Source organism: Agelaius tricolor, unplaced genomic scaffold (assembly GCF_023055355.1).
Source record: "Agelaius tricolor isolate 1412-34295 unplaced genomic scaffold, bAgeTri1.0.p SCAF_87, whole genome shotgun sequence".
NCBI lineage: Eukaryota > Metazoa > Chordata > Aves > Passeriformes > Icteridae > Agelaius > Agelaius tricolor.
Window position 1 is genome coordinate 447,318 of NW_027269347.1, and position 24,920 is coordinate 472,237.

Below are 24,920 nucleotides of genomic sequence, written 5' to 3' on the forward strand. Positions count from 1 at the left end.
TCTAATGTGGGTCTGTCCAAGGAGTTCACGGATAAACACCACCTGATCAGATCTTTGCACTCTGGGCAGAGAAAGCAGAAACTGCCGGTCAGCCAGAGAAGGCTCCTGTCTGCTTTGCCCCACTATTGCCATGCCCAGGCCTTGCTGGATGCACTCAGGGCTGGGCCTAAACTTTCCCATCAATTCCCTGTTTTGGAGGAGAGCAGGACATGTGCCACCTCCTCAGCAGCTGCCAGAGCGGGATGCTCACGAGCCCGCTGCTGGCTCCCAGCACTGGGATTCCCCCCATGCCCAGAGAAGAGGATCCACCTTGAGAGAGCCCTTGTGGCAGCGGGAGCTGGCCCCAGCTGAGGCTCCGGCCCCTCCTGAAAGGGTGCTCCCCGCAGACCATCTGGTGCAGCAGGATGCCCAGGGACCAGATCGTTGCTGCCTCGCCATGGTACCAGCCAAAGTGGGTCCATTCCGGGGGGCTGTAGGATGGTGTTCCTATGGAATACAGATGGAGTTCAGCAGGGGGATGCTGCTGCTCCCAGAGCCTGGCCCCAGCATCCCTGGGCCTCCGGGGGCTGCATCAGTGGCACACAGGGTGACCACTGCCCTCTCGCCAGCACCTGGGACTTGTGCACAAACTTAGGCTTGGAAAAGAAGTCACTGGTGTCAGAAGAGGGCAGAGGAAGCCCTGGCTAAGCCTGACCATGACAAGCAAAGGAAAAACCCTCTCTGTGCTGGGGAAAACATGCCCTTATCCTCCCTGTCTGCATTGCCCCAAAAATATTAGGAAGCCAAGGCAAACAGGGAGAGTGGAGCAGTGCAAGCCCTTCCTCTCGCCTGCACACCAAACTGGCTGGGGCACAGGTCCCACCCCCCTCTCTGCTACCCCTACTCACGGGGGTTTTGGTCGGGCTGGCTGCCCCAGCCCAGCCCCAGTCCTGGGCAGAGTGGCTGGCAAAGGCTGCCAGCAGGGCTGGAAGATGGCTCCCCACCCAGCCCCGCTCTAAAGCAACTCAGCTGATGACTCAGTCCCCTGACTGGCAGCAAAAGGGAGAATCCCCGCTGCCACAGCCAGCTTGGGCTGGGAGATGTTGAGCCATGAGATCCCGGGAGCAGGAGTACACCCTTACGTGGGCTCACCTGCAAAGTGGGTGTAGGCTGTCTCTTGCAGGTAGGTGCCACAGCCAAAGTCAATCAGTTTGGCCTGCCCGGTGGCCAGGTCAAGCACGATGTTCTCTGGCTTGATGTCGCGGTGCAGGACCCCGCAGCTGGTGCAGTGCCACACGGCCTCCAGCACCTGGCGGAACAGCTCCCGCGCCACCTCCTCGGGCAGGAACTGCCGTGCCTCAATGAAACGCTGCAGGTCCTGACACCGCTCTGGCCGCTCCATCACCATCACGATGTGGTTGGGCAGCTCGAGCCACTCCAGGAGCTGCACCACACCAGGGAAGCCAGTGGACACCTTGGCCTGCAGCACGATCTCCAGCGGGGCCCTGCTGCCGTCGGGCTGCGGGAGGAGCACGATGCCCTCAGTGGGGCCGATGCCGTGCCAGGCCTGGGGAAGCCCTGAGCCAGCCCGGGACGCTCTGCGCCCTGCGCTGCGCCCACGCCCGCTCCCCCTCGAGGCGTCCTGGCGGCTTCCACCGTGCCGGGCCTCGGCTCATCCCCGCCCGGCAGCCCCGGCTGCTGCCGCTGGCGCCGCTCACTCACCAGCTCGCCCCAGTGCCGGACGCGGTTCCGTGGCACCCTCTTGATGGCCACCTGCAAGCCAAGGACAGCAGCGGGCTCAGCTCGCCGCCCGCCCTGCCCAGCCCCATCCTCCTCCTCCTCCTCCTCCGTCCCCTCGTCCTGCGCCCGCCGCCGGCCCCGCCGCTCACCGGGGCGCCGTCCGAGAGCCGCGTGGCCGCGAAGACGCTGCCGAATCCTCCGCGCCCCAGCAGCGAACCCAGGCGGTAGCGCTCCTGCAGGGCCTCGGGCGCCGTCCCTGCGGGCGGGACGCGGCTGTCAGCGCTCGGCCCGGGGCCAGCAAGGGCCCCCGAGCGCCCCTCAGCCGCCCCGGGCCGGCCATGCCCAGGCCTTCGCTCCTCGCAACGCGGCACGGGAGGCTCGGGGCCGGCGGCCGCGCTGCCGAGCGGCGGAGCTCGGGCCGGGGAAGCCGCAGCGGAGGCGGCGGCAGCGGCCGCGCCGCCTGTGTCCTCCGCGGGCCCCGGGAGGAGCCGGGGCCGGGGCCGGGCTCGGGGCTGGAGCCTGCCTCGGGGCCGGGGCCGGGCTCGGGCCAGGCGGAGGCGAAGGGCGGCGATGCCGCCCCCGCACACGGCACTGATGCCCGCCCAGCAGCGCCACCGCCAGTAGGGCCAGAGCCGGGCGGAGGCGAGACCGCGGCGGGACGGGCGGGGCCGGGCACGGGGCAGCCCCGCCCGGGGCCGGGGGCGGGCCGGGGGCATGGCCCGGCCCGGCAGGGGGAGAGGGAGGCGGGGACACGAGAGGGAGGCGGGGAGAGGAGAGGGACGCCGGGCAAGGGACCCCGGGAGAAGGGTGCCCGACGGCGGGAAAGGGAGACACAGAGACAGAAAGAGAGAAAGACCAAGAAAGAGAGACAGAGAAAGAAAGAGAGAAAGAGGAAGATCGTTATCGAGTATCTGTTTTTGCTGCTTCTGTCGCTGTTGCCGCCGCTGCTGCTGCCGCCGCTGCCGCCGCTGCAACTGAAGCACCGGGGCCGTTCGTCCCCGTGTCCGTTCCCCGCTCGCCCCACGAGCCCCACGTTCGAGCCCCGCGCGCCCCGGGCACAGCCCCTGAGTCTGTCCAAACACGGCAACTTTGCAGCCTTGAGCCCAGGTGCAGAGCCCTGACTCCTGCACACTGGCACAGCAATCCCCTCGCTTGCTGCTCTGCATTGGCCTGGCTGAGAGGCAAACACTGGCGGGACACCTTCCCTTGAGCTAGGATTCCTACCTGAGCCCAGCACTGCACTTACATCTCCAGTGTTGCCTTCCAGTAAAAACAGGGGAAGGAAAACTCTCTGTGCCTCATGGTATTTTAGAGTGTCTAAAAATCACTAAGCCACTGATCTTAGCAGTACAGTGCATCTGGAATTACTGGGATGGAGAAGTAGTGCAACATGGAAAAGGGGAGTATAGAAATAAATAGAGGAAAACATCTTGGATTGTTTCTTTCATTTACATTTCCCTTCTGGAAAGCTGTTCCAGTTTTCCAGGAATCTTCTCCTGTCTGCTCTTGCCAAGAATCTCTCCTGGAGAACAAGGTCAAGCTTCTGTCCCAAGATTTGCCACCAGCTGCAGCTTCTCTTGGCTTTCCACACTGCACAGTGTCTGCAGCAGGACTTTTGCAGCAAAGCAGGACAACTGTTTGGAGCACTTTACATGTCCTTTCTTTTCCTGGTGGGCTGGGGTGTTGTGCCACTGGTGAAGTTTCCATTGTGACTGTTTGTGCTGCTTTAGGGCAAATTTTGGGAGGAAACCTCCAAAAGGGGTCCGTCTAGAAAGCAACTTCAAGCGGCTCCTTCCCCTACTAGTTCCAGAAAAAACTTCCCTGGAGAAAAGTGGATAAAACCCCAGTTTATTTAACAAGTAAAGTATTCACAAGCATGAAAAATGAATAATATTAAATGAAACCTCTGACAGTACTGAAGAGTTGGCAAATTCAGAAAGTCCTTTTTGTGGGTTGTAGTTGGCTCACTCGGTCTCTTCTAAGTCCCTCTGGTGCTGGAATGCAGCGTCCCAGACCTCGGTGGGCCACAGGTGTGAGCTGCAGGTGTTTTTCTGGGTTTTCAGTCCAGAGCAGGTTTAAACAGTTCCAAGAAAAAGGAAAGTCCCAGTCCCAGGAACTTCTCTGCCTAAGCTAGCTAAAACCAAATTGCTGGACCTGGGCTGTGAAGGCACTGGGAAATTTCCAAATCTGGGCACTGTCAGTCCCAGCAAACACCAGATCTGGATGGTGCTGGAGCCAGAACCTGGAAATTTCCAACTTTTGGCTTTCTGTGCCAGCAAATCACTGGACTTGGGCTGTGCTGGCACCAGGAAGTTTTCAGATCTGGGCGCTGGCGCTGCCAGCAAACACCAGATCTGGGTGGTGTTGTTGGCAGCGACAGAAATCTGCCGGATTTGGGCTCTGCTGGCACCGGGAAATTTCCAAATCTGGGTACTGGCACAGCAAAAACAAGATGTGGGCGGTGCCAGAGCCAGTAGCAGAAAGTGGCCGGGTTTTGGATTTCTGTGCCAGCAAATTGCTGCACTTGGGCTGTGTCAGAATAGGGAAATTTCCAGATGTGGGCACTGGCGGTGCCAGCAAACACCAGTGAAACCTTCTGGTCCTCGTCCGGACCATTGGCCAGTGGTTTCCCTGAGAACCAGCTCTGGCCACTTTACAGAGAGAGACTGCTTTCATCTGCTTGTCTGGAAACAGAACTTTAATGCAGGCAAACACAACAAACAGGATGGCATGCACAGTACACAGAGCAAAGCAGAAAAAAGCCTGGGTCTAGGGTCTAGCAGGGATATTTATACATTTATATATGGGGAGGGGTTAAGGTGGGATCTGAGGGAAGGATCCAAGAGGAAGGAAGGATTATGAATATTACAATTTTTGCAGTAAAATGTAACCAATGGTAGCAAAGAGAACTCAGAACTTTCTAGTAACAACTGCATAACTGAACAAGAGGATTATGGGCGGGAGCTCCTGCTGACCCCAACTAAAGAGGGTTTTCCCACGGCCTTAAGCTGAGGTCTCCCTCTTCTTTTAAACCAACCCCAACACACCAGATCTGGGTGGTGCCGGGTTTTGGCTTTCTCTGCCAGAAAATTGCTGCATTTGGGCTGTGCTGGCACCAGGAAATTGCCAGATGTGGGCACTGGCAGTGCCAGCGCACACCAGATCTTGGCGGGGTATTTGCCACCACCAGGAAATTGCCAAATGTGACCTTTCTGTGCCAGCAAACGGCTGGAATTGTGCTGTGCAGGCATCTGAAAAATTCCGGATCGGGGCACTGGCGGTGTCAGCACACACAAGATCGGAGTAGTGTAGGCACCAGGTATTTGCCTGGTTTTGGCTTTCTTTGCCAGCCAATTGCTGGACTTGGGCTGTGGTGGCACAGGGAAATGTTCAGATCTGAGCATGGGCGGTGCCATCAAACACCAGGTCTGGGTGGTGACAGTCTTGGCACCAGGAAATTGCTGCGTTTTGTCTTCTTTTTCCAAAAAACTGCTGCACTTGGGCTGTGTTGGAACCGAGTATTTCCAGATTGGGGTACGGGAGGTGGCAGCAAACACCAGATCTTGGCATTTCCAGTGTCAGCAGTGGGAAATTGCCAGATTTTGGCTTTCTTTACCAGAAAATTGCTGGACTTGGCTCTGCCGGAACAAGGGAATTTCCAGATCTGGGCACTGGAGGTGGCAGCAAACACCAGATCTGGGCAGTGCCAGACCCAGTAATGTTGGAAAAGAATTTGTAGAGAATTTTTAAGGTTTGATAGAAGGTTTCTATAGTATGTATGCAAGTGTCACAATCCATCCTTACGAACGGGTTTCGTGATGGTTCGTGGGTTGATCTCAGAGTGCAAAAAGCACCGACACGGTACAGGGGGTTGCAGTGATAATCAAAACAAATGTACCTTTATTGAATAACCACAAGAAAATGCATTGGGGAGGAATTGGGGAAAAGGGAAAAAGAGGGAGGAAGAGAAAGGAAGGTATAGAGCTACCAAACATAGAACGGCGCAGTCCTTTGATGTCCAGCCAATGGAGTTCACCAGGTCACGTCTGGGGAGATCTCAGGGTTGCAGTTCATCCGAACTCTTATTATACTCTTTTTGTTGATGGGGGAAGGGGTAAAACTTGAAACCGTATCAAAGGTAGTCTATTGTATTTTTTGGGGAAAAAATGGCATTTAGAGAAGGGTACACACAGTCCATGTTCTCTGCAGTGGGTGAGAGCCATTGTCTTCTTGGTCCACTGCTCGCACCTGCAACATCCATCTTGCTTTGGTTAGCTTGCCTCCCCCACACACCTCCCCCAGGTTAGGGGTCTCAGTCCCTGTCGTAGCGGCGGGAGAGATGCGACACACCATATGCGATGAATAGCAAATCCCGAAGTTTATTGAAACTCCACACATTTTTATATTAGTGTTAATGAAGCTTATACATATTGCAAAAGCCGAGCTCATTATTGGTTAAAGCACACTTAGATCAAACACACCTACTTCTATCTCTTAACAATTATTTTGCTTCTATGTGTACATTCTTCTAATTTCTCTACCTTGGGATAACTACATTTTCTGGCAAGCAATTTTCTCCCCCGTCTTCCCGTTTTAGAGAAGGTCACTGTGACCTTCGTCAGTAATTAGGCACCGGTTGCTCAGTTCCCAGCTTGTTTCTCTTACCCTTATCCATCGGTATCACATCGGAATGTCCTTTCTCAGCTAACCAATTATCCAAAAAGCTCTCTACATCTCCCCTGTTTTTCTGTTGAACAAGCATAGTTTGATTAAATGCGGTAGTTATCATCTTTCGCACCATATTCTGCAAGCATATACAAAAACAAGGCAAAACTAATACTAACAACAAAACTACAATAGCTACTACAATGCTAACCTTAATAATTGAACGTAACCATGATCCTAAGTTTAAAGATTTGAGCCATCCATCAATACCAAGGCCTGATTCCACCTGTAAGTTCCCAGTTAACCTCCGTAACTCAGAGAGCTGTGAGTGTACAGATTGTGCATGATCAGAGAGATTCATGCAACACATGCCCTCAAATTCATCACAGCCATGGCCTTGTGCAAGTAAGAGAAAATCAATCGCTTGTCCTGTAGGAGAATTGGGGGTGCCGGTTATGTGCTCTATTCCCCACATTTGCAGAAATTGCTTTATTCTTTTGCTACTGTAAGCAGGCCCATTGTCTGTCTTGATACGCTGTGGTACTCCCATTACTGCAAAACAACTGCTGAGATGTCTCTCTACCTGCCCTGCTTTCTCACCAGTCTGCGCTGTGGCCCATATAAAATGACTGTAAGTGTCTATGGTAACATGTACATACTTCAACCTCCCAAACTCTGCCACATGTGTGACATCCATCTGCCAGGTCTCATTTGTGCTCAGCCCTCTTGGGTTAACTCCCAGACCTAAACCACAGCCCCCATTATGATGACTGCATATAGGACAGGCTTTGACTATTGCCCGTGCCTCCTCCATAGATATTTGAAATTCTCTATGAAGGCCTTTTGCATTCCGGTGGAACATGGAGTGTGCCTCTCTGGCTATGGTCTGTTTGGGAATCGGAGTTGCTTGTGTGACTGAGACTAACTTATCTGCTCGCATGTTACCTTCTCCCAGACCAATATCCCATTTGTGACTTCTGATATGGATAACACAAAAGGAATGCTTTCTTAGCCTAATTGCTCGCTGCAGTTGCATAAACAGCTCGTGTAACCTCCTGTTTTGAACCTCTTTTATGGAGGCATCCTCTATTCTCTCACACACTCCTGCAACATACAAAGAATCTGTTACAATGTTAAGAGGTCCAGAGAAGTGCATCATGGCCCATACAACAGCCAAAAGCTCCATCATTTGTAAAGTGTCCACCTCAGTAGCTCGGAGTATGTGATGATGCCATTGTCCCTTTTCTCGCCAGGTCACTGCAGCAGTTTTAGATTTTCTTCCTGCATCAGTGTAGGCAGTTATAGCATCCGATAAGGACTTCAGTGATCTCTTTGGGCATTGAATCCAACCCCATTGTCCTACCCAATTCAATGGTACATTGGGAATATCATCAGTGGCAGTCACACTACCGGCTCCCAACAGGGCCTCTTGTAACTCCATACTGTTTGCCAGATACCAGGTCAATGTATCCTTTTTCATTGGTATCTGTATCTGATCAGGTTCCTTTCCCATAATCTGTATTGTCCGTTCACGACCCTTTTTAAGCAGATCAGCTAAACTTTCAATTTTCTGAAGAAGGGTTTTCTGTTGTTGAAGTGGAGGAGATATCCATTCCAAGGCCCATGTCTCCCCCGTTTTTCTGTTATGCTGAGTAAGTGCACCCAGTAAAAATTTTGGCCCGCACCAAACCGTCAGCTGTATAGGAAGGTCGAGATCACGTCTCCGAACACTGCCTTGTGTAACACAGTCCAATATCTGCTGCAGTGTCTCAGCCTGTTCAGGGGCTATACGAACAGGCTGTGCCGGATCAGTCCCCTTCAGTAAAGGTCGAAGCTCGTCCAAGAGGTCATTAGGGATACCAACAATGGGGTGTAGCCACTGTAGATCCCCCAGTAATTTCTGAACATCATGCAATGTATGTAATTTGATGTTTAATTGCAATTTCTGAGGGGTAACAATTTGATCAGTAAGTGTCCACCCCAAATATTTCCATGGTGCAGACAACTGAATTTTTTCAGGAGCTACAGTCAGTCCATGGAGCTTCAGAGCATCATGTATTGCCTGAATTTGTTGACGCGCAAAAGGTTCTGGTTGTGCAAATAGAATGTCATCCATATAATGATAAATAATTGTGTCAGGCCAGGCATGTCGCAAGGGCTGTAGAGCTGCAGCGACATAAAGTTGACACAAGGTGGCGCTGTTCTGCATGCCCTGGGGTAGAGATACCCATTCAAATCTCTTGTCCGGCTCTGCTCTGTTTAAAGAAGGCAAAGTGAATGCAAACCTCCGAGTATCTCGAGGATGCAGAGCAATAGTAAAGAAGCAGTCCTTCAGATCAATAATCAGAAGTGGCCAGTCCCTTGGCAGCATAGCCGGGTTAGGTAATCCGGGTTGTAAGGCTCCCATAGGCTCCATCTGTTCATTCACAGCTCGCAAATCATGTATTAAGCGATACTTTCCCGACTTCTTTTTAATCACAAAGATGGGCGTGTTCCATGGACTTGTTGACAGCTGTAAATGTCCTTGTTTATATTGTTCGTATACCAGCATGTGAACCTGCTCGAGACTTTCCCTTTTTAAAGGCCACTGCTTAACCCATACCGGAGTGTTCGTGGTCCAGGTCAATGGGATTGGGAAAGTCCATGCAATGGCCCTTAGCCTAAAGGGTGCTCATTTGTCAAAACCACACCCATCTGAGCCAGAATGTCCCGACCGATAAGGCACTGCACAGTAGGAGGCAAAGGTACAACTGACAAAACACCTCGTACAGTTTTATCCTCAACCGTCACAGATAGCATGGGTGTCTTCCTTGCAAGTGTCAGGCCTCCAACTCCGGTTACTGGCATAGTAGTTGACTGCAATGGCCAATCGTGGGGCCAAAAATCCGGACTCACAATGCTGGAGTCTGCGCCAGTGTCTAACAGTCCTTCCAAGGTTCGCCTTTCGCCCTGATAGTCCAAAATGACAGTGCTCTTTGGCCGTTCATTTAAGTTCATTGTCAAAAGGGCAAGGCCCCCTGTGGATCCGAATCCATGCTCTCCTCTGGACTGTGCCTGGCGAGGGGGTACAGTCTTAGCCAACTGCTGCAGAGGAATCAATTGAGCTATCCTTTGTCCCTTTTCGATCCGCATCGGTGGAAAAAGAGTATGCACCATAATAGAAATCTCCCCTGTATAATCAGCGTCTATTATTCCAGATAAAACAAATAATCCCATCATTGTAGCCGAGGAACGCCCTAAAAGCAGAGCCCCCATAGGTAAGCCGTCAATAATGAGTGGCCCTTTTACCCCAGTTGGAACCTTTTCCGGGCGAGTAGTCATCAAAGTCACGGCTGCTGCTGCTTCGAGGTCTAGTCCAAGGCTCCCGGCAGTTGCGGGCTGGGGGCAGGTTGAGTCGAAGTTGTGACAGCTGCTATTTGTGTCTGGGCACGGCGGCTGGCGGGCGCGCTGGCTCTGCGGTTTCCCGAGCGGCGTCTGCAGATTCCGGTATTGTGGGTGTCCAGGCGGCAACGGCTACACCAAACACTGACGGCGGGACAGTCCCGTCGCGCATGTCCCGTTCCACCACATCGGTAGCACCTGCATCGGCTAGTGGATGGAGCTCGTGGAGCATTTATTGCTGCTGCCTGGAGCGGGGCGAGGGCTGCCAGTACTTGGTTTTGAGAGGACTCTGCCTGCTTCTGCAACCCGGCCCCTAGCTCTTTAATAGCATCTACTAACATTGCTTGTGATCCCAGCAGAACATTTGCTAATCGCTCTAAAGCTTCCTCTATAGACCAATTAGCCCCCAGGGTATTTATCACATTCTTGGTAAGCTGATTGCCGTTTTGAAGTGCGCATTGTTTGAGCATGGACCCTTTCATGAATTCAGGGACTCCTGCTCGTTCAATAGCGCTGGCTACCCTGTCTATAAAAGCTCCGAAAGACTCTTCCGTACCTTGCTTCATTCCCATGTAAGAAGGAATTCCTCCCGGGTCCTTAATTCTGTCGATAGCTAAACGTGCTAACCGCATAGCCTCCCTGCACTTTTCGGGCCCAATCAATGCTTGTGCCTCCGTTCTAAGAAACGGCCCGAACCCCATTAACTCCTCCAGGGTCACCCCATATAACGGGTCGCCTGGTTGCCGTACCACTGCGACACATTGCTGACAAATCGCCTGCCAATGGGCATTAAATAAAAGCTGTTGGTGTTGAGTAAAAATGAGCCGCGTTACCGTCCTGCAATCTGCCGGCAGCAAAACCTGAGTGCCCCAGATGTAATCCAGCATTTGTTTTGTGGGTTCACTGGTTACTCCAAATTGACTAACTGTGGATCGTAACTGCGATAACAGTTTCCAGTCCAGGGCAGTTATTGTGGCTTGAAACCCTCCCCCCGGCTGGGGAGAATAGACCACCGGGCAGGCCATTTCCATAGCAGCCGATCTTGCCTCCTCATCCCCCGTGTCCATGAGTTCTTTAGCTACCGCCGCCCATGCCTCCCTTCGCTGCTGAGCAACGGCCCTTGCAAGGTCACCGTCCGACCCGGGGACGGTCGAACCGCTAAGCGGAGGTGTAGGGCTTGACACCGGGACAGGCGGCGCGGACGGCACGGCTGGAGGACACGCGGGGGGGGGGGCTGCTGCCCGAAAGAGGAACTGGTAGCGGCGGGGAGCCGTTGTCTGGAGCGGGGGCTGGGGTTGGCGGAGAGCCGCCGCTTATTGCAGATGCCGGTGCCGGCGGCAGACCGCCACCCGAGGCAGGAACCGAAATCGGTGAGGGGGTGCCCGTCAAAACAGGCGCCGAAGCTGGCGGGGCCGTGCTGCTTAGAGCAGGCACCGATGGGGGTGGGGAACTGCCGTTTAAGGTAGAAGGCAATGCCGGCGGCAGATTGACTGTGGACGTAACAGGAGGCAGCGGGGAACCAAACCAGTCCCCATAACTCCTGTTCCTTTCATGAGCTGCACTGGCCTGCCGGGCAGCTCTTTCCTCTGCCTGGTATTTTAGCAATTCATCATGAACGACTCGCCATAACTTCCCCCACCTTTTCGCGGTCTTATCATCATCTATGACTGCGTGCCACAGCTCATCCCCGAATATACGCCACTCCGACAATTCATGCACTGTATGTGGATTACGAAAAAACCCCTGTGCACACCCATAAGCTAACAACCCAGGAAGTTCTTTCTGTAAATCTATTCCTCTAATCTGACGCCCTCGTAAAAAGTCAGTAAATAAATCATATGCTGCTTGCCTGTCTTTATCCATTTTAACGACGATAGCGCGCTTCTTGCGGCTCTATTCAGGTCCGGCAGCACGTAGCAGCCGGGCACTCCTCTGAGCTCACCCGGGGCACTTGACACCTTCTTTTTTCAGCGGTGTTTTTTGCCGTCCCCAGCCGCGAAAGGACCTGCACTTGACTTTTACGCCTCCGACCGTGGCTAGTCCCGAAGGAACGCGTCCGGGGTCACCATTTGTCGTAGCGGCGGGAGAGATGCGACACACCATATGCGATGAATAGCAAATCCCGAAGTTTATTGAAACTCCACACATATTTATATTAGTGTTAATGAAGCTTATACATATTGCAAAAGCCGAGCTCATTATTGGTTAAAGCACACTTAGATCAAACACACCTACTTCTATCTCTTAACAATTATTTTGCTTCTATGTGTACATTCTTCTAATTTCTCTACCTTGGGATAGCTACATTTTCTGGCAAGCAATTTTCTCCCCCGTCTTCCCGTTTTAGAGAAGGTCACTGTGACCTTCGTCAGTAATTGGGCACCGGTTGCTCAGTTCCCAGCTTGTTTCTCTTACCCTTATCCATCGGTATCACATCGGAATGTCCTTTCTCAGCTAACCAATTATCCAAAAAGCTCTCTACAAGTCCCAGTCCTTGGAAAGAGTGTGGGGGGGCCTTTTCACATAGGGATTTCATGTCTCGGTCTTTGATGGAGAGGCCTTGTACATCTCAGTCTGTCTGTCACAGCCGTTGTAAGACAAGTGAGGGGTCTTCTGTGGGGGACCACCCAAAACTCAGGAGAAGTCCAGCCAGGCCGAGAGGTGGGACAACTTCCAAGGCTATTGTTACAAAAAGGCAAGGGGCCCCCTTCTTCCTTTCATTGGGTTCAGTGTAGCATACAGCAAACACACCTGTGAACAATAGCTTAGCAATGCCAGGAGCTGTGCTTAGGTCTCGGAGCCCTTGGCATGTAATTTTCTCCACCAGGGCCAGAAACTTCAGACAAGGGGCTTTTCTTCAGTGGTCCCCAATGACGATTGTGAGGCAGATGAGAGAAACTTTGGACAGAGTCTCACACATACATTACATGGATGACGTACCAATCTGTGCTTCCACCAAGTCTTACTCAGACGCAGAACTTTCCAAGACTGTCGCAGCTGTCGAAAGCGCAGGGTTTCAGAAAGCTCAGGAAAAAATCCAGCTATGGAGCCCATGGAAGTACCTCGGGTTTTTAATCACAGGAAGGACCGTCGTGCCTCAAACTCTGTCCATCAACGAGCACCCCCAGACATTAAGAGACACGCAACAGCTGTGTGGCGTCATCACGTGGATCCGACCTCTCCTGGGCCCCACCACAGAAGAACTGGCACCGCTCTTCGACCTTCTACGAGGAGACGGCGACCTGGCTTCCCCACGCTCGCTAACGCCAGAAGCCTGGGAGGCTTTGGAGAGAGTCGCCAGCGCCATCAAACACCGCCAGGCGCATCGGACAGACCGGTCCCTTCCCCTCAGCCTCGGTATTTCTGGTAAGTGCCCAAACTTCCATGTGCTGCCCTTTCAGTGGGATGATACTTCAAAAACCCCACTCATCATCATCGAGTGGCTTTTCCTGCCACACCAACCACATCAAACAGTTACCACCCCACCAGAACTTGTAGCCAAACTTATTATTAAAGGCCGACATCGCCTCTGGACCCTCGCAGCTTGCGATCCGGCGTGCATTTACCTCCCTTATACTTTGGAACAATTGGATTCTCTATTACAAACAGATGTACATCTGCAAATTCCATGAGACAGCTATCCTGGAAAAACTTCAATTCATTGTCCTCAACACAGGCTTTTTAAAGATTCACTGCATTTGGCCCCAAAATCAGATAAAAGTAAAACTCCACTCAAAAATGCTATCACGGAGTTCATTGACGGTTCAGGCAAATCTCACCAGTCAGTGTTCACCAGGAGGGACCCAGACGCTCAGAAGTGGGAGTCTGATATCCAGGTTGTTGAAGGTTCCCCCCAGACTGCAGAACTTGCTGCAGCTGTGAGGGCATTTTGAACATTCCAACCACCCTTCAATTCAGTCACAGATTCTGCATTTGTCACTGGGATAGCAGAGCCGGCAGAGCGTGCCCTGATCAAGGAAGTCCAAAATAAAAAATTCTACAGCTTGCTCTCTGAATTAATTTGGTTCATCTCCCACGGAGAGCAACCTTATCACATCCTGCACGTCCCGTCGCACACAGACCTGCCAAGATGCATCACTGAGGGCAAGCGGAGAGCAGACTTGTTAGCAATGGCAGCAAGTGCCACCCACATTTCCCCCGCTGCACCACATGTCTTTCAACAGGCTCGTCTAAGCCATGCATTCTTCCCTCAGAATGCTCCAGCTTTAGTAGGTCAATTTAAGATTTCCAGAGACCAAGCCAAGGCAATTGTCTCCACCTGCCCCAATTGCCAATTCCTCGCCCTCCCTACCATGGGGACAAAACGAAGAAAATTACAGTGACAACTAACTTGACCATTCATGTTTCCATCAGTGCTCAAACAGTCGATACCTGACTCACTTGGGGACCAGATGGCCACTCCCAGGACACCCCGAAATACCTTAACAGCTGCTGCCACCGTCACTGTGCTCCTGTGCATCCAAACAGCGGTTGGATGGGTCGTGCCACAACCAACAGAAAACCTATGGGTCACACTGGGGAAATCTCTCAAGCAGGATAACTTTTGCATGGCCACGGGAGGTGCAAAAGACCCGCTGTCTACATGTCTGGTGGGAATCCCCCTGTCACCAAATGAATATGCCTGTGTAGGTAAGAAGCCCACCCTGGTAGACACCTGGGACGAGTGGATGAAGATCTTACCCCATGCACCACAGGACCTCCAAGAACGAGACCTACCGGGCTCCTCAAAGCGACTTCTTGTGTCAACTTTTTCTAGGAGCCACCCCAACAAAATTGGCATGAGAAATCTGAACCACAGATGATAGTGAGAAAAGATATATCACCAAATGATAAGAGATACAATGATGTTGACTGGTGCAATTATACTGCCAAAACATTATCTAAGTCCTCTCCGTTTCCCAGAGTGCTTCCCAAGGGAGTGTTTCTCATCTGTGGTGACAGGGAGTGGGCAGGGATCCCCTCGAAGATCAAAGGGGGCCCCTGCAGTCTTGGCCAGCTTACTACCCTCACCCCAAACACTACCCAAATTAAAAATTGGAAACAAGAAACTCAATTGGTGCCCCAGAAAAGATCATACTCCCAATTCTATCAAAATTGTGATGGCCAAATTTTTAATTGGGGAAGACGAAGAGGGTCGCTGTTTCCATCTTTCTACCATGGGTTGCAGCTGTGAAGGCCCTCGGTGAGCTTTCTCACCTGGAGTGCTGGCTTAGTAAGCAGACCAAGGCTACATCCACTGCCTTATCAGACCTTCTAGCGGACGAGGAAACCACCAGACATGCCACCCTTCAGAACAGAGCGGCCATCGACTTCCTGCTGCTCTCCTATGGCCATGGTTGTGAAGATTTCAAAGGACTTTGTTGTTTTAACCTGTTATGGAAAAGCACATCGATCCAGGCCACCATCAAACAAATGCAAGAGCAAATGAAGACTCTTCTTACTGAAAAGAAAGTTGTGGACATGATGGACAAAACTCTCATGCAGTGGAGCCTTCCTGTGTGGGTGGCCCCCATTCTTACAAGTTTATTGGGGGTCCTTCTCATAGTTGTTATCATTTCAGCAGCACTGATGTGTTTTAAGAAAAGAATTGACAAAACACTGAGAAATGTTTATTTAATAAATAAAAAAGGGCGAGATGCAGGACACAGCCATGGAGAGGACAAACCTGGAATGCCATTGGAGGACACCACTGTTTAAGTTAAGGTGAGAGACTGGTGCAATTCCCCATGGTTCTTTGCTTGTCAATGTGAATGTGCTGTTGTCAATCGACTGCTGCTCATCCCCCAGTTCCAGAAAGTTCTGTACTCCCCGTTCCTCCATTGGCTTTCCCTGAGAGACCCCTCCCACTCTGCTCCCCCATTGGTGCGTCCCGTGTCACCCCACCTTAACTCCAGCCCTGACTCCCTTCCCCATTGGATAATTTGTACCCTGAGCCCTCCTGCCTTCCTCCAGTTATATACCCTGGCCCCAGTCCTGCTCCTGGCTCTTCGCCTCTGGTTCCCTTCAGCAGAGGTTGTGTTCCTGCTTGCTCCTGTTTCCCTCTTCCCCCTCACTGCAGCTGGGCCCTTGGATTTTCCCTTACTAAACCCGGCTGGATCTGCTCTGCGAGGAGTCCTCTCGTCCCTCTGGTGAGGCTTTGATTGCACCATCCGGGCTCAGGCGTCTGCTGGGCTGGGGCAGTTGTCAAGGCAGCCCCAAGTGGAGACGCTTTCGGTGCTGCAGGCGCCTGACAGCGCCTGCCTGGGGAAGCTGCTCTGGCCACCCGCAGCAACCAATTCCTTTTCCCAGGCAGCAGCTCCCAGCGTCCTCCTGCGAAGCCCAGAGAGAGAGGGAGCAGCTGCCCTCAGCCCTGTCCTTTACCGCATCCCAATTCTCATGTAATGTCCCCCCTGGGAGAGAAACTGCCAGAGAAGAGAAGTGCAACCAGATCCCCTCCTCCCCTGAGCTTGAACACTTCTTTTGTTTCTTAAGGACCCAGTCTTATCAGAGCAGTGGTATTGCACTGACAGCTGGGACACCAGCAGGGGATCACCCCACAGTGCCCAGTGTGCACCAGGCTCAACAAGGTCCCCTTCCCCCCTGATTCCACCAGGCCGCTTCCCTTGGCTGTGGTTTTGCTGGATAGTGGGTCAGGACAGTGAGAATCTCCTTCATCCATTCATTCACTGTTGAGGGTCCTGCAGGCACTTCCTCAATTTCTCTCCAAGGTGACCTCAGAAAACCAATGACATCACAGCTCTTGTCCATCTGGTCAAGAATCCCCCACGAGGACACTCAGGTCTCTCGTCCAAGGGCACAAAGCAGCAAAACCCCTGAGGAAAATCTTCCCCCTTGGGCCCTGCGCCTCCTTGGGTGAGTTCCAGAGCAAACAATCAAGGCAGTGGCCTGAAATGTTTTCCCAGCTGGGCCATAACACTTCTCTGATGGATGCACATTGTCCCTGGGGAAAGAGATGTGCAGAACCCTTCACTAATGCCCTGGAATGTCAAACAGGAATCACAGCCTTGGACAGCTCTCAGGAACCACTTCACTGTGGATTTTCCTTCCTGGAAGCCCAAGATGTCTGAATGTGCTCCTGGTGCCTCAGGGCCTGGGTAAACAGGGCTTGTCAGAGAGGCTGGCAGGGCACCAACACCCCTCCTCCTCCTCTCAGGGCACCTCTGTTACCCCAATTAGCTCCGAGTGGCTGCCTGGGGACAGGTGCCCACTTCCCCATGTGCCTGGGATGGGCACATCCTGCTCAGGGCCAGTGCTGGCCTGGGCCCAGAGCCAGGGCCATGACCCAGGTGCTCTGGGAGGGCTCCGTGGCTGCAGGTGTGACAGGATGAGGGGCAGGGCAGGGCATATTCCCCTCGGGACAGTGCTGTTGGCATGGAGCTTGATGGGGTTTGGCATCTGCAGGGAAAGGGCTATCGGGTTGTGTGGATGTGGGAATTGTCACTCGTGAGGCATTCCCCAGGCCTCAGCCTTGTCTGCAGGTGCTCAGCATTGCCCAGTGCTCCCCAGTGTCTGCAGTGGCTGAGATGCCAATCAGCCACCTGATCCCATGTCCCTTGTTCCCCTTGTTCTCCCACATGTTGGGTTTGGGGCCGGGCTCAGCTCTGGGGTGTCCCCCAGGGAAAGCTCTGGGAGGGCAGGGGCAGCAGGAGATGGGGGATCTGGCACTGGGGGCTGTTGGAGGATGGATTGTGTTGGACTGGGGGCTGTCCCCACAGGGTCCCCAGGTGCCTTTGGCTCCCTGCCTGCCCCCCTTGGCCCCCCAGGTGCCTGGGCCCTTCCAGGGGCAGCTGCCCCGTGCAGGAAGCTGGAGGGATGCCGGGCAAGGGGGCTGGATCCGTGCCACAGGTGGGGTGGGGTGGACTCTGTGCCAGGGCTGGGCTTGTGGCCAGGGCTGGGGGCTGTGCCAAGCCGGGCTTTGGCCTGGGGGCTGGCAGGGAGGGTGCAGGGAGGAGTCCCGGCAGGGATAAAGGTGCTCCTCACCTGCTGCAGCCTCAGGCAGCGCTGCCCAGAGCAAGAGGAAGATGAAGGTGGCTGTGCTCAGCGTGGCCCTGCTCTTCTCCATCCTGCTGTGCCCCCCGGCACAGGCCAAGGTGAGGCACCAGCCAAACGCTGTCCCCACATCCTGCCCTTTCTGGCCTCCCTTCCCACTCTTTTGGTCTCTCCTCTGTGTCCCATTCAGGGTCCTCAAACGCCCTCCCACTGACCAGTCCTGAGGCCTTTCCTTCCATGTCCCCCCTCAATCCTTTGCCTTTCTTCCTGGCCACTGCAGCAGGGTCCTCCTATAGAATTCCCTGACTCGCTCCCCATACTCCAATGATCTCCCAGTCCCGTTGGTTTTGTCCCCACCTGTCCTCGTTCTTCTGTCCCTGCCAAGTCCCTCCCTTGCCCTCCCATGTCCCTACACCTCAATTCCTTTTTCCTCCCCTGTACCTCACACCCTGCTCCTTCCACAGCCCCAGCCCTGTCCCCTGGGCCCTCAAGTGACCCCAGATCAGTGTCTTTGTGTCTCCCCCCACCTCAAACAGATCTCCTTGGAGGCCCTGAATTCCCATCCCTCTGCCTGCGCCCTGCTCCCTGCACCCGTGTCCCCCCCAGCCCCACAAGGTCCAGTCCAGACCCAGCCTTTGTTCTCCTTTCCAGGCACTCCTGGAAGGAACCCAAGATGATCTGCAGGAGGTGAGTGGGCTGCTGGCATGGGAGGGCATCCCCTCAGGGAACTGGGGGGCAGTGGTGTCCCCCCATCCCTTGCTGGCACCGGGGACATCCCAGTGACCAGCGAGGTCTCCTGGTCTCTCTGCAGTTGGATTTAGACAATGTCGCGGTCCTGGAGACGCCTCTGGTGGGTACCACGAGTTCTGCCGCTGTCAGAGCCTCCCCTTGCCTGGCCAGCACAGCCCAGGCCATCCCAGTCTGTCCCAGCAGAGCCCAGTGCACCCCTCCTGACAGCCCAGACAATGCCCTGCCCCAGGGCTGCTCCCCAGGGAAGCCTTTGCCCAGGGCCCTGCTGCATTCCCATCCCTGTCAGCCCAGGAGCCCCTGGATGAGCCAGGACGCAGCCCCTGCCCCAGCTGTGCCTCTTGGCCAGGAGCCCAGTGCTTCTGGGCAGCAGCACAGCAGCTCCTGCACCCCATTGCTCCCACAGCCCCTTCCCCAAGGCCCCCCTGCTCTCCCCTGCCTCCCAGTGCAGCCCAGTGCCCCCAGTGTGTCTCTAACGCTGCCTTTGTCCCCAGCCCCCTGTGGCTGAAAAGCTGCGGGCTCTCCTGCGGCAGAAGCGCCTGGCTGCCGCTCTCCATGGATAGGTGAGCAGCACTTGGTGCTCCCCTGACCCCCACGTGATGCTGGGAGGTTCATGGGGGACCCTGGGGTGTTCTGGGTGGGCAGAGTTTGGGGCCAGCAGAGGGACAGAAAGGAGCTTTCACTGATCTGTTTCCCAAGGTGGCTGCATAGAGCAGCCCCAAGTCTTTCCTTGCACTTGGGGAGCTCTGGGAACCCCACAGTCCCCCTGGGGGCAGGGAGGTTCTCAGGCCAGTTTTGGAGCATCCCAGGGCTTAGGGGGTTTGGGGACGCTGTGGATCTGAGGGGCCAAATCCTGTCCTGGGTTTATCCAGAACCTCAATTCTTTTCACCCTCTAGAAAGAGAGGTGGGCACGAGGCCCCTCTCCTGTCCAGGGGACACAGGGCATCACATTTTGGGCTCTGTCTTTTAGCACTGGAACGCTTGGTGAAAATCATGTCCTGTCCCCCTCCAGTGGCATGAGGAGATGATCACCTCTGGAGAAATCACCTGATCCCCTGTGAGCCCTGGGCCTTTTTCCTCAAATGAGAAATAAACCCTTTCAGCAAAGCTACACTCTGTGTCTGTGTGTCTGTGTCCGTGTGTGTGTTCCAAAGGAAATGTCTCTGAATCTCAAAGAGGTTTCCCCCAGAGGTGTTGTCTTGTCCCTGTGTCCATCTGCACATCCTGTCGCTCTGTCACTGTCACCTCCACACATCTCTGCCCCACTGGCACCTCCCAGGTTGGCGCTGAACTCCTCCCTCCTGCTCCCCACCGCCAGCAATGACCACGGCAGGGAGCTCAGAGCAGGAGCACCCAGGCCAGGGATGGAGAAGGAGCATCTGGCAGAGGCAGGAAGAATCCCCCATTCCAGGGGCTGTGGGGTGCACGGGGGGCAGCTGTGTCCCCTGCCAGCCCCAGGGCTGCAAACCAGGGAGGAGATGTCTCAGCTGCCTCAGCTGAATCGCTTCCCTCAGCCCTTGGCCCACCAAGTCTCTGCCTGCAGCACAACCTCTGCAGGAGATTTTCTACCAGGAAGACAAAAGAAAGGAATTGTTTCTGCCCTCTCCCTCATGCCTCCCCTTGCGCTGATTTTCTTGTCATCTGTTAGCAAAACCAACCAAAAAGCATCTGCACTGAGGTGTTTCTGAGGGTCAGTTCCTAAATGGGGCCAAAGGAAGGTTTTCTGCCAGGGCAAAAGTGAGAAATGTGGGATTTGGGCAGATAGTTGAAAACATGACAATTTCTAAACACTGGAAATCCAGAGGCTACAAAAACAGAGTTTGTAGTTTGAACAGTCCATTTTCCTCCCTCTTCCCACTGCTCATTTGTCCAATCCCAACTCCAGAGGAGCAGATTCTGGAAAGCAGACCTGCAGGGAGTCCTGGAGGCTTCATCCCAGAGAGAGGAATAAAGAGTGAAATCGGGAAAAGAATTCCAGTGGTTTTCTTGATCATAACGACCACAAATAGCTCTGTACTCCAAGTGCAATATCCAGGTGATGAGGCACGTTGCTCGTTTGTAACTCCAAACCGCAGCACTTTGGAAATTTCTTCTTGGACTAGAACAAAGCACAGGCCAGTAACTGACCCAGTTTGGTTCCTAAATCAGAAATCATGAAACTTCTCCCAAGCTGTGTTTCCCTGCAGTAAAGAAGGCAATTTGATTGCTGTTGCCCTCAGTATCTCCTGAGTTCATGACTTCAGATGGACTGGAACTGTCCCGGCATGCCAGAAGCGACCACAATGAGCAGGATCAAACCCCCAGGCCACCATTAAATGTTCTCCATCCGCGCCTTCCAGAGCCCAGCAGCAATTCCTGCTGCTGCCCCTGCTCTGGGTCAGCCTGACGGGATCGCTCTGGTGTGCGGGGCCGGCTCCTGCAGGACACAGCGCTCGGAGCCGCTCTGTGTCCCGCAGCTTCGGCATCTCCGGCGCTGCTCCACGGCTGTGGGGCCTGAGCCACCAACGTGCCACCAACGTGCCTCTAATGTGCCTCCAATGTGCCACCAACGTGCCAGCAATGTGCCACCAACATGCCACCAATATGCCACCTATGTGCTACCACTGTGCCACCAACGTGCCTCCAATGTGCCACCAATGTGCCAGCAACGTGCTACCAAAGTGCCTCCAATGTGCCACCAATGTGCCACTAACGTTCCACCAACGTGCCACCAACATGCCACCAACGTGCCACCAATGTGCCACCTATGTGCTACCACGGTCCCACCAACGTGCCTCCAATGTGCCACCAACATGCCACCAACGTGCCACCAATATGCCACCAATGTGCCACCAACGTGCCACCAACATGCCACCAAAATGCCTCCAATGTGCCACCAATGTGCCACCACTGTTCATGGCTGTGGTTCCTGTGCCACCACTGTTCCACCTTTTCCATGGTTACTCCACTGCTGCTCAAAAGCTGCTCCACTGCTGCTCTGGGGATGCTCCCGCACAGTTCCCCTGCTTGTCCAACATCGCTCCAACACTGCTCCAGCACTGCTCATCTCCTGCTCTTCCAGAGTTCCGTCTCTGCTCCTCCCCTGCTCCCCTGTTGTTCCACAGCTGCTGCTTCTGTTCAAGTGCTGCTGCCAGGGCTGTGCTGTCACAGAGAGGGGAACGTTCGGGCAGCAACCACTGTGGTGTCACAGAGACCAGGACAACGGGACTGCCACAGCTGTGCTGTCACAGAGAGATGAACACTGGGACTGCCACAGCTGTGCTGTCACAGAGAGATGAACACTGGGGCTGCCACAGCTGTGCTGTCACAGAGAGGGGAACGCTGGGGATGCCAGGACGGTGGTGTCACAGAGAGGGGAACACAGCGGCTGCCACAGCTGTGCCGTCACAGAGACCAGGACAATGGGACTGCCACAGCTGTGCTGTCACAGAGAGGGGAACACAGCGGCTGCCACAGCTGTGCCGTCACAGAGACCAGGACAATGGGACTGCCACAGCTGTGCTGTCACAGAGAGATGAACACTGGGGATGCCAGGACGGTGGTGTCACAGAGAGGGGAACACAGCGGCTGCCACAGCTGTGCCATCACAGAGACCAGGACAATGGGACTGCCACAGCTGTGCTGTCACAGCGGCTGCCAGGGCTGAGGGGTCACAGAGAGGGGAATGTTGGGGCTGGCCCTGCAATGCTGTCATAGACAGGAGAACACTGGGGGTGCCACCTCTGTGGTGTCACAGACAGGGGAACACAGGGGTTGCAATCGCTTTGGTGTCATAGACAAGGGAACATTGGTTTTGCCACCGCTGTCATGTCACAGAGAGGGGAACACTGCGGTTGCAACCACTGTGGTGTCACTGACAGGGGAACACTGGGGCTGCAAATGTTGAGGTGTCACAGAGAGGGGAATGTTGCAACTGCCACTGTGCTGCTGTCATAGAGAGTAGAACTTTAGACAGCCACCCCTGGAGTGACAGAGAGAGGGGAACTTTGGGGCTTCCACTGCTGCGGTGCCACAGAGGGGGGGACACTGGGGCTGCCATAGCAATGGTGTCACTGAGAGAACTTCTGGGCTGCCACAGCTGCAGTGTCACAAGGAGGGAAAGTTGAGGTTGTGGCCGCTGTGGTGTCACAGACAGTGGGACACTGGGGCTGCCATTGCTGTGGTGTCACAGAGAGGGGAACGTTGGGGCTGCACTGCTGCAGTGTCACAGAGATTGGAACGCTGGGGCTGCCACCACTGTTTCCTCATAGAAAAGGGAATCTTTGGTTTGCCACTGTGTTGGTGTCAGACAGAGGGGAACGCTGGGGCTGCCACCTCTGGTGTCACAGAGAGGGAGATTAGGGTGTCACAGCTGTGGTGTCACAGAGAGGGCAACGTTGGGGCTGTCACTGCTGTGGTGTCACAGAAAAGGGACTTAGGGCTGCCATAGCTGCAGTGACACACAGAGGGGAAGGTCAGGATTGCCACCACTGTGGTGTCACACAGAGGGGAAGATCAGGATTGCCACCACTGTGGTATCACACAGAGGGAAATGTTGGTGCTGCTATTGCTCTGGTGTGACAGAGAAGGGAACGTTGGAGCAGCCATTGCTGTGGGGTCATAAAGAGTGGAATTTTGGGGCTGCCACCCTTGTGGTGTCACAGAGAAGGGGACATGGTACTGCCACACCTGTAGTGTCACAGAGTGGGGAACATTGTAGCTGCCACTGCTGTGGTGTCACAGAGAGGGGAACGCTGCCAAACCTCCCCTGGTGCTGTGCCCACTCCAGTGCTGCTCCTCTGTGACACTGCAAGGGCCTCCTGGGGACATGGTGACACTGCAGGGACTCATGGGATCACAGGGGCTCTGTGACACTCTGGGTTCTTGTAGAATGGAACCAAGAGGAGACTGCCAACCTGTGGGGCTTCATGGAACCATCCACTGTGATCCCTCAGGGCCTCATGGATCCCAGGAACCATTGTGACACTGCAGGACTAAATGGAGCCAAGGGGACATTGTGACACTGTGGAGTTCATGGAACTGAGGGGATGCTGTGACACTCTGGTGCCTAAAGATGCTCAGGGACCATTGTGACCCTGTGGCTTGTGGAAACAAGGGGACACTGTGACACTGGGGGGTCTCAGGGAATCCAGAGGCCCTTGTGACACAGCGCGGCCGGTTGGAACCAAGGATCCATTGGGATACCTCAGGGCCTTGTGGTGTCCAGGGGTCCTTGTGACATTGTGGGGCCTCTTGGAGCCAAAGGGGCCCTGGGATTCTCTGGGGCCTCTTGGAGCCAAAGGGGCCCTGGGATTCTCTGGGGCCTCATGGAGCCAAAGGGGCCCTGGGATTCTCTGGGGCCTCATGGAGCCAAAGGGGCCCTGGGATTCTCTGGGGCCTCTTGGAGCCAAAGGGGCCCTGGGATTCTCTGGGGCCTCTTGGAGCCAAAGGGGCCCTGGTGACACGGTGGCCACTCGCAGATGTCTGCAGCCAGCCCTGTCTCCTGGCCCGTGCCAGGAGTGGCCACTCCCTGCCCACCCTTGGAGCTGGTTTGGCTGGTGGTACAAGCAGGGCTGCTTGTCTCCCAGAAGCAGCAAGCTGCTCTGTGCAGCTACTGATGTTGTCCCGAGATGAGGAATCCAGAGCCAAGCAAAGAGAGGGATCACTTCTGCATGCTCCCAACAGGTTTTACTCTCCAAGAGGGTGCAGGGACAAGTGACAGCAAATGCAGGGTTACAACAGCTTCAGTACGGGACAGGGAACATGGGGAGGATGCAAACAAGGACCAATAGCAGAAACCTGGGGAGGAGCACAGGGCAGGGCACACATTATGGCAACCAGTGGGCAACAACAGGGGAGGAGAGTGGACTGAGCACACCAATGGGTATTCGAGGGATACAAGATGGACCCAGAAGTTTCTAGAGAGAAAGGTGGGGTTTCTGTAATGGACAAGGGAGGCGGGAAGGGTTTCCCTGAGTGGCAGGGAAGGATCTGGAATAAGCAGGAGGTCTTGAGGTAGATGGACAGGGGGATGGGAAGGTACATCCCCAGGGCAAACCAACATGCATGGGAGACAACTGGAACAAACTACTTTTGCTTATAACACCACAGTTTCAGAACAAAGGAACTTACTGCCACACCCTGGGATTCTGTGGGGCCTCCTGGAACCAAGGGCACTCAGAGACACTGGGGGGGGCTCCTGGTTCTCAGTCTCTTCTGACACTGGTGTCCATCTACAAAGACACAAAACTGGGCAGCCTGAGCCTCTTGATCCAGAATATTCCCATCTCCACGGGAGGACGTTCCTGCCATCTGTGCTGCTGTGTGTTTCCTCCGCTCTCTGGGGGAATTGAATCCTGCAAGAGACACTGACCCCTCTGGTAGCTGACACCACAGGGCCTCCTGTGGGGTGGGAGCA

At 54.4% G+C, this 24,920-nt stretch overlaps 1 protein-coding gene across 1 annotated transcript; it reads right to left on the reverse strand.

Moving 5' to 3' along the window:
* Positions 1-373: 373 nt before the first annotated feature.
* Positions 374-10,397, reverse strand: LOC139585675 (serine/threonine-protein kinase pim-1-like; the record flags this gene model as incomplete). The annotated part of the gene is made up of 6 exons (XM_071418513.1): positions 10,322-10,397; positions 9,673-9,762; positions 1,869-1,975; positions 1,702-1,752; positions 1,132-1,498; positions 374-486 (listed from the first exon to the last, which is right to left on the reverse strand). Coding segments are annotated over exons 1-6 (804 nt in total), but the record flags the coding sequence as incomplete, so codon positions are not given.
* Between the last annotated feature and the right edge of the window lie 14,523 nt (positions 10,398-24,920).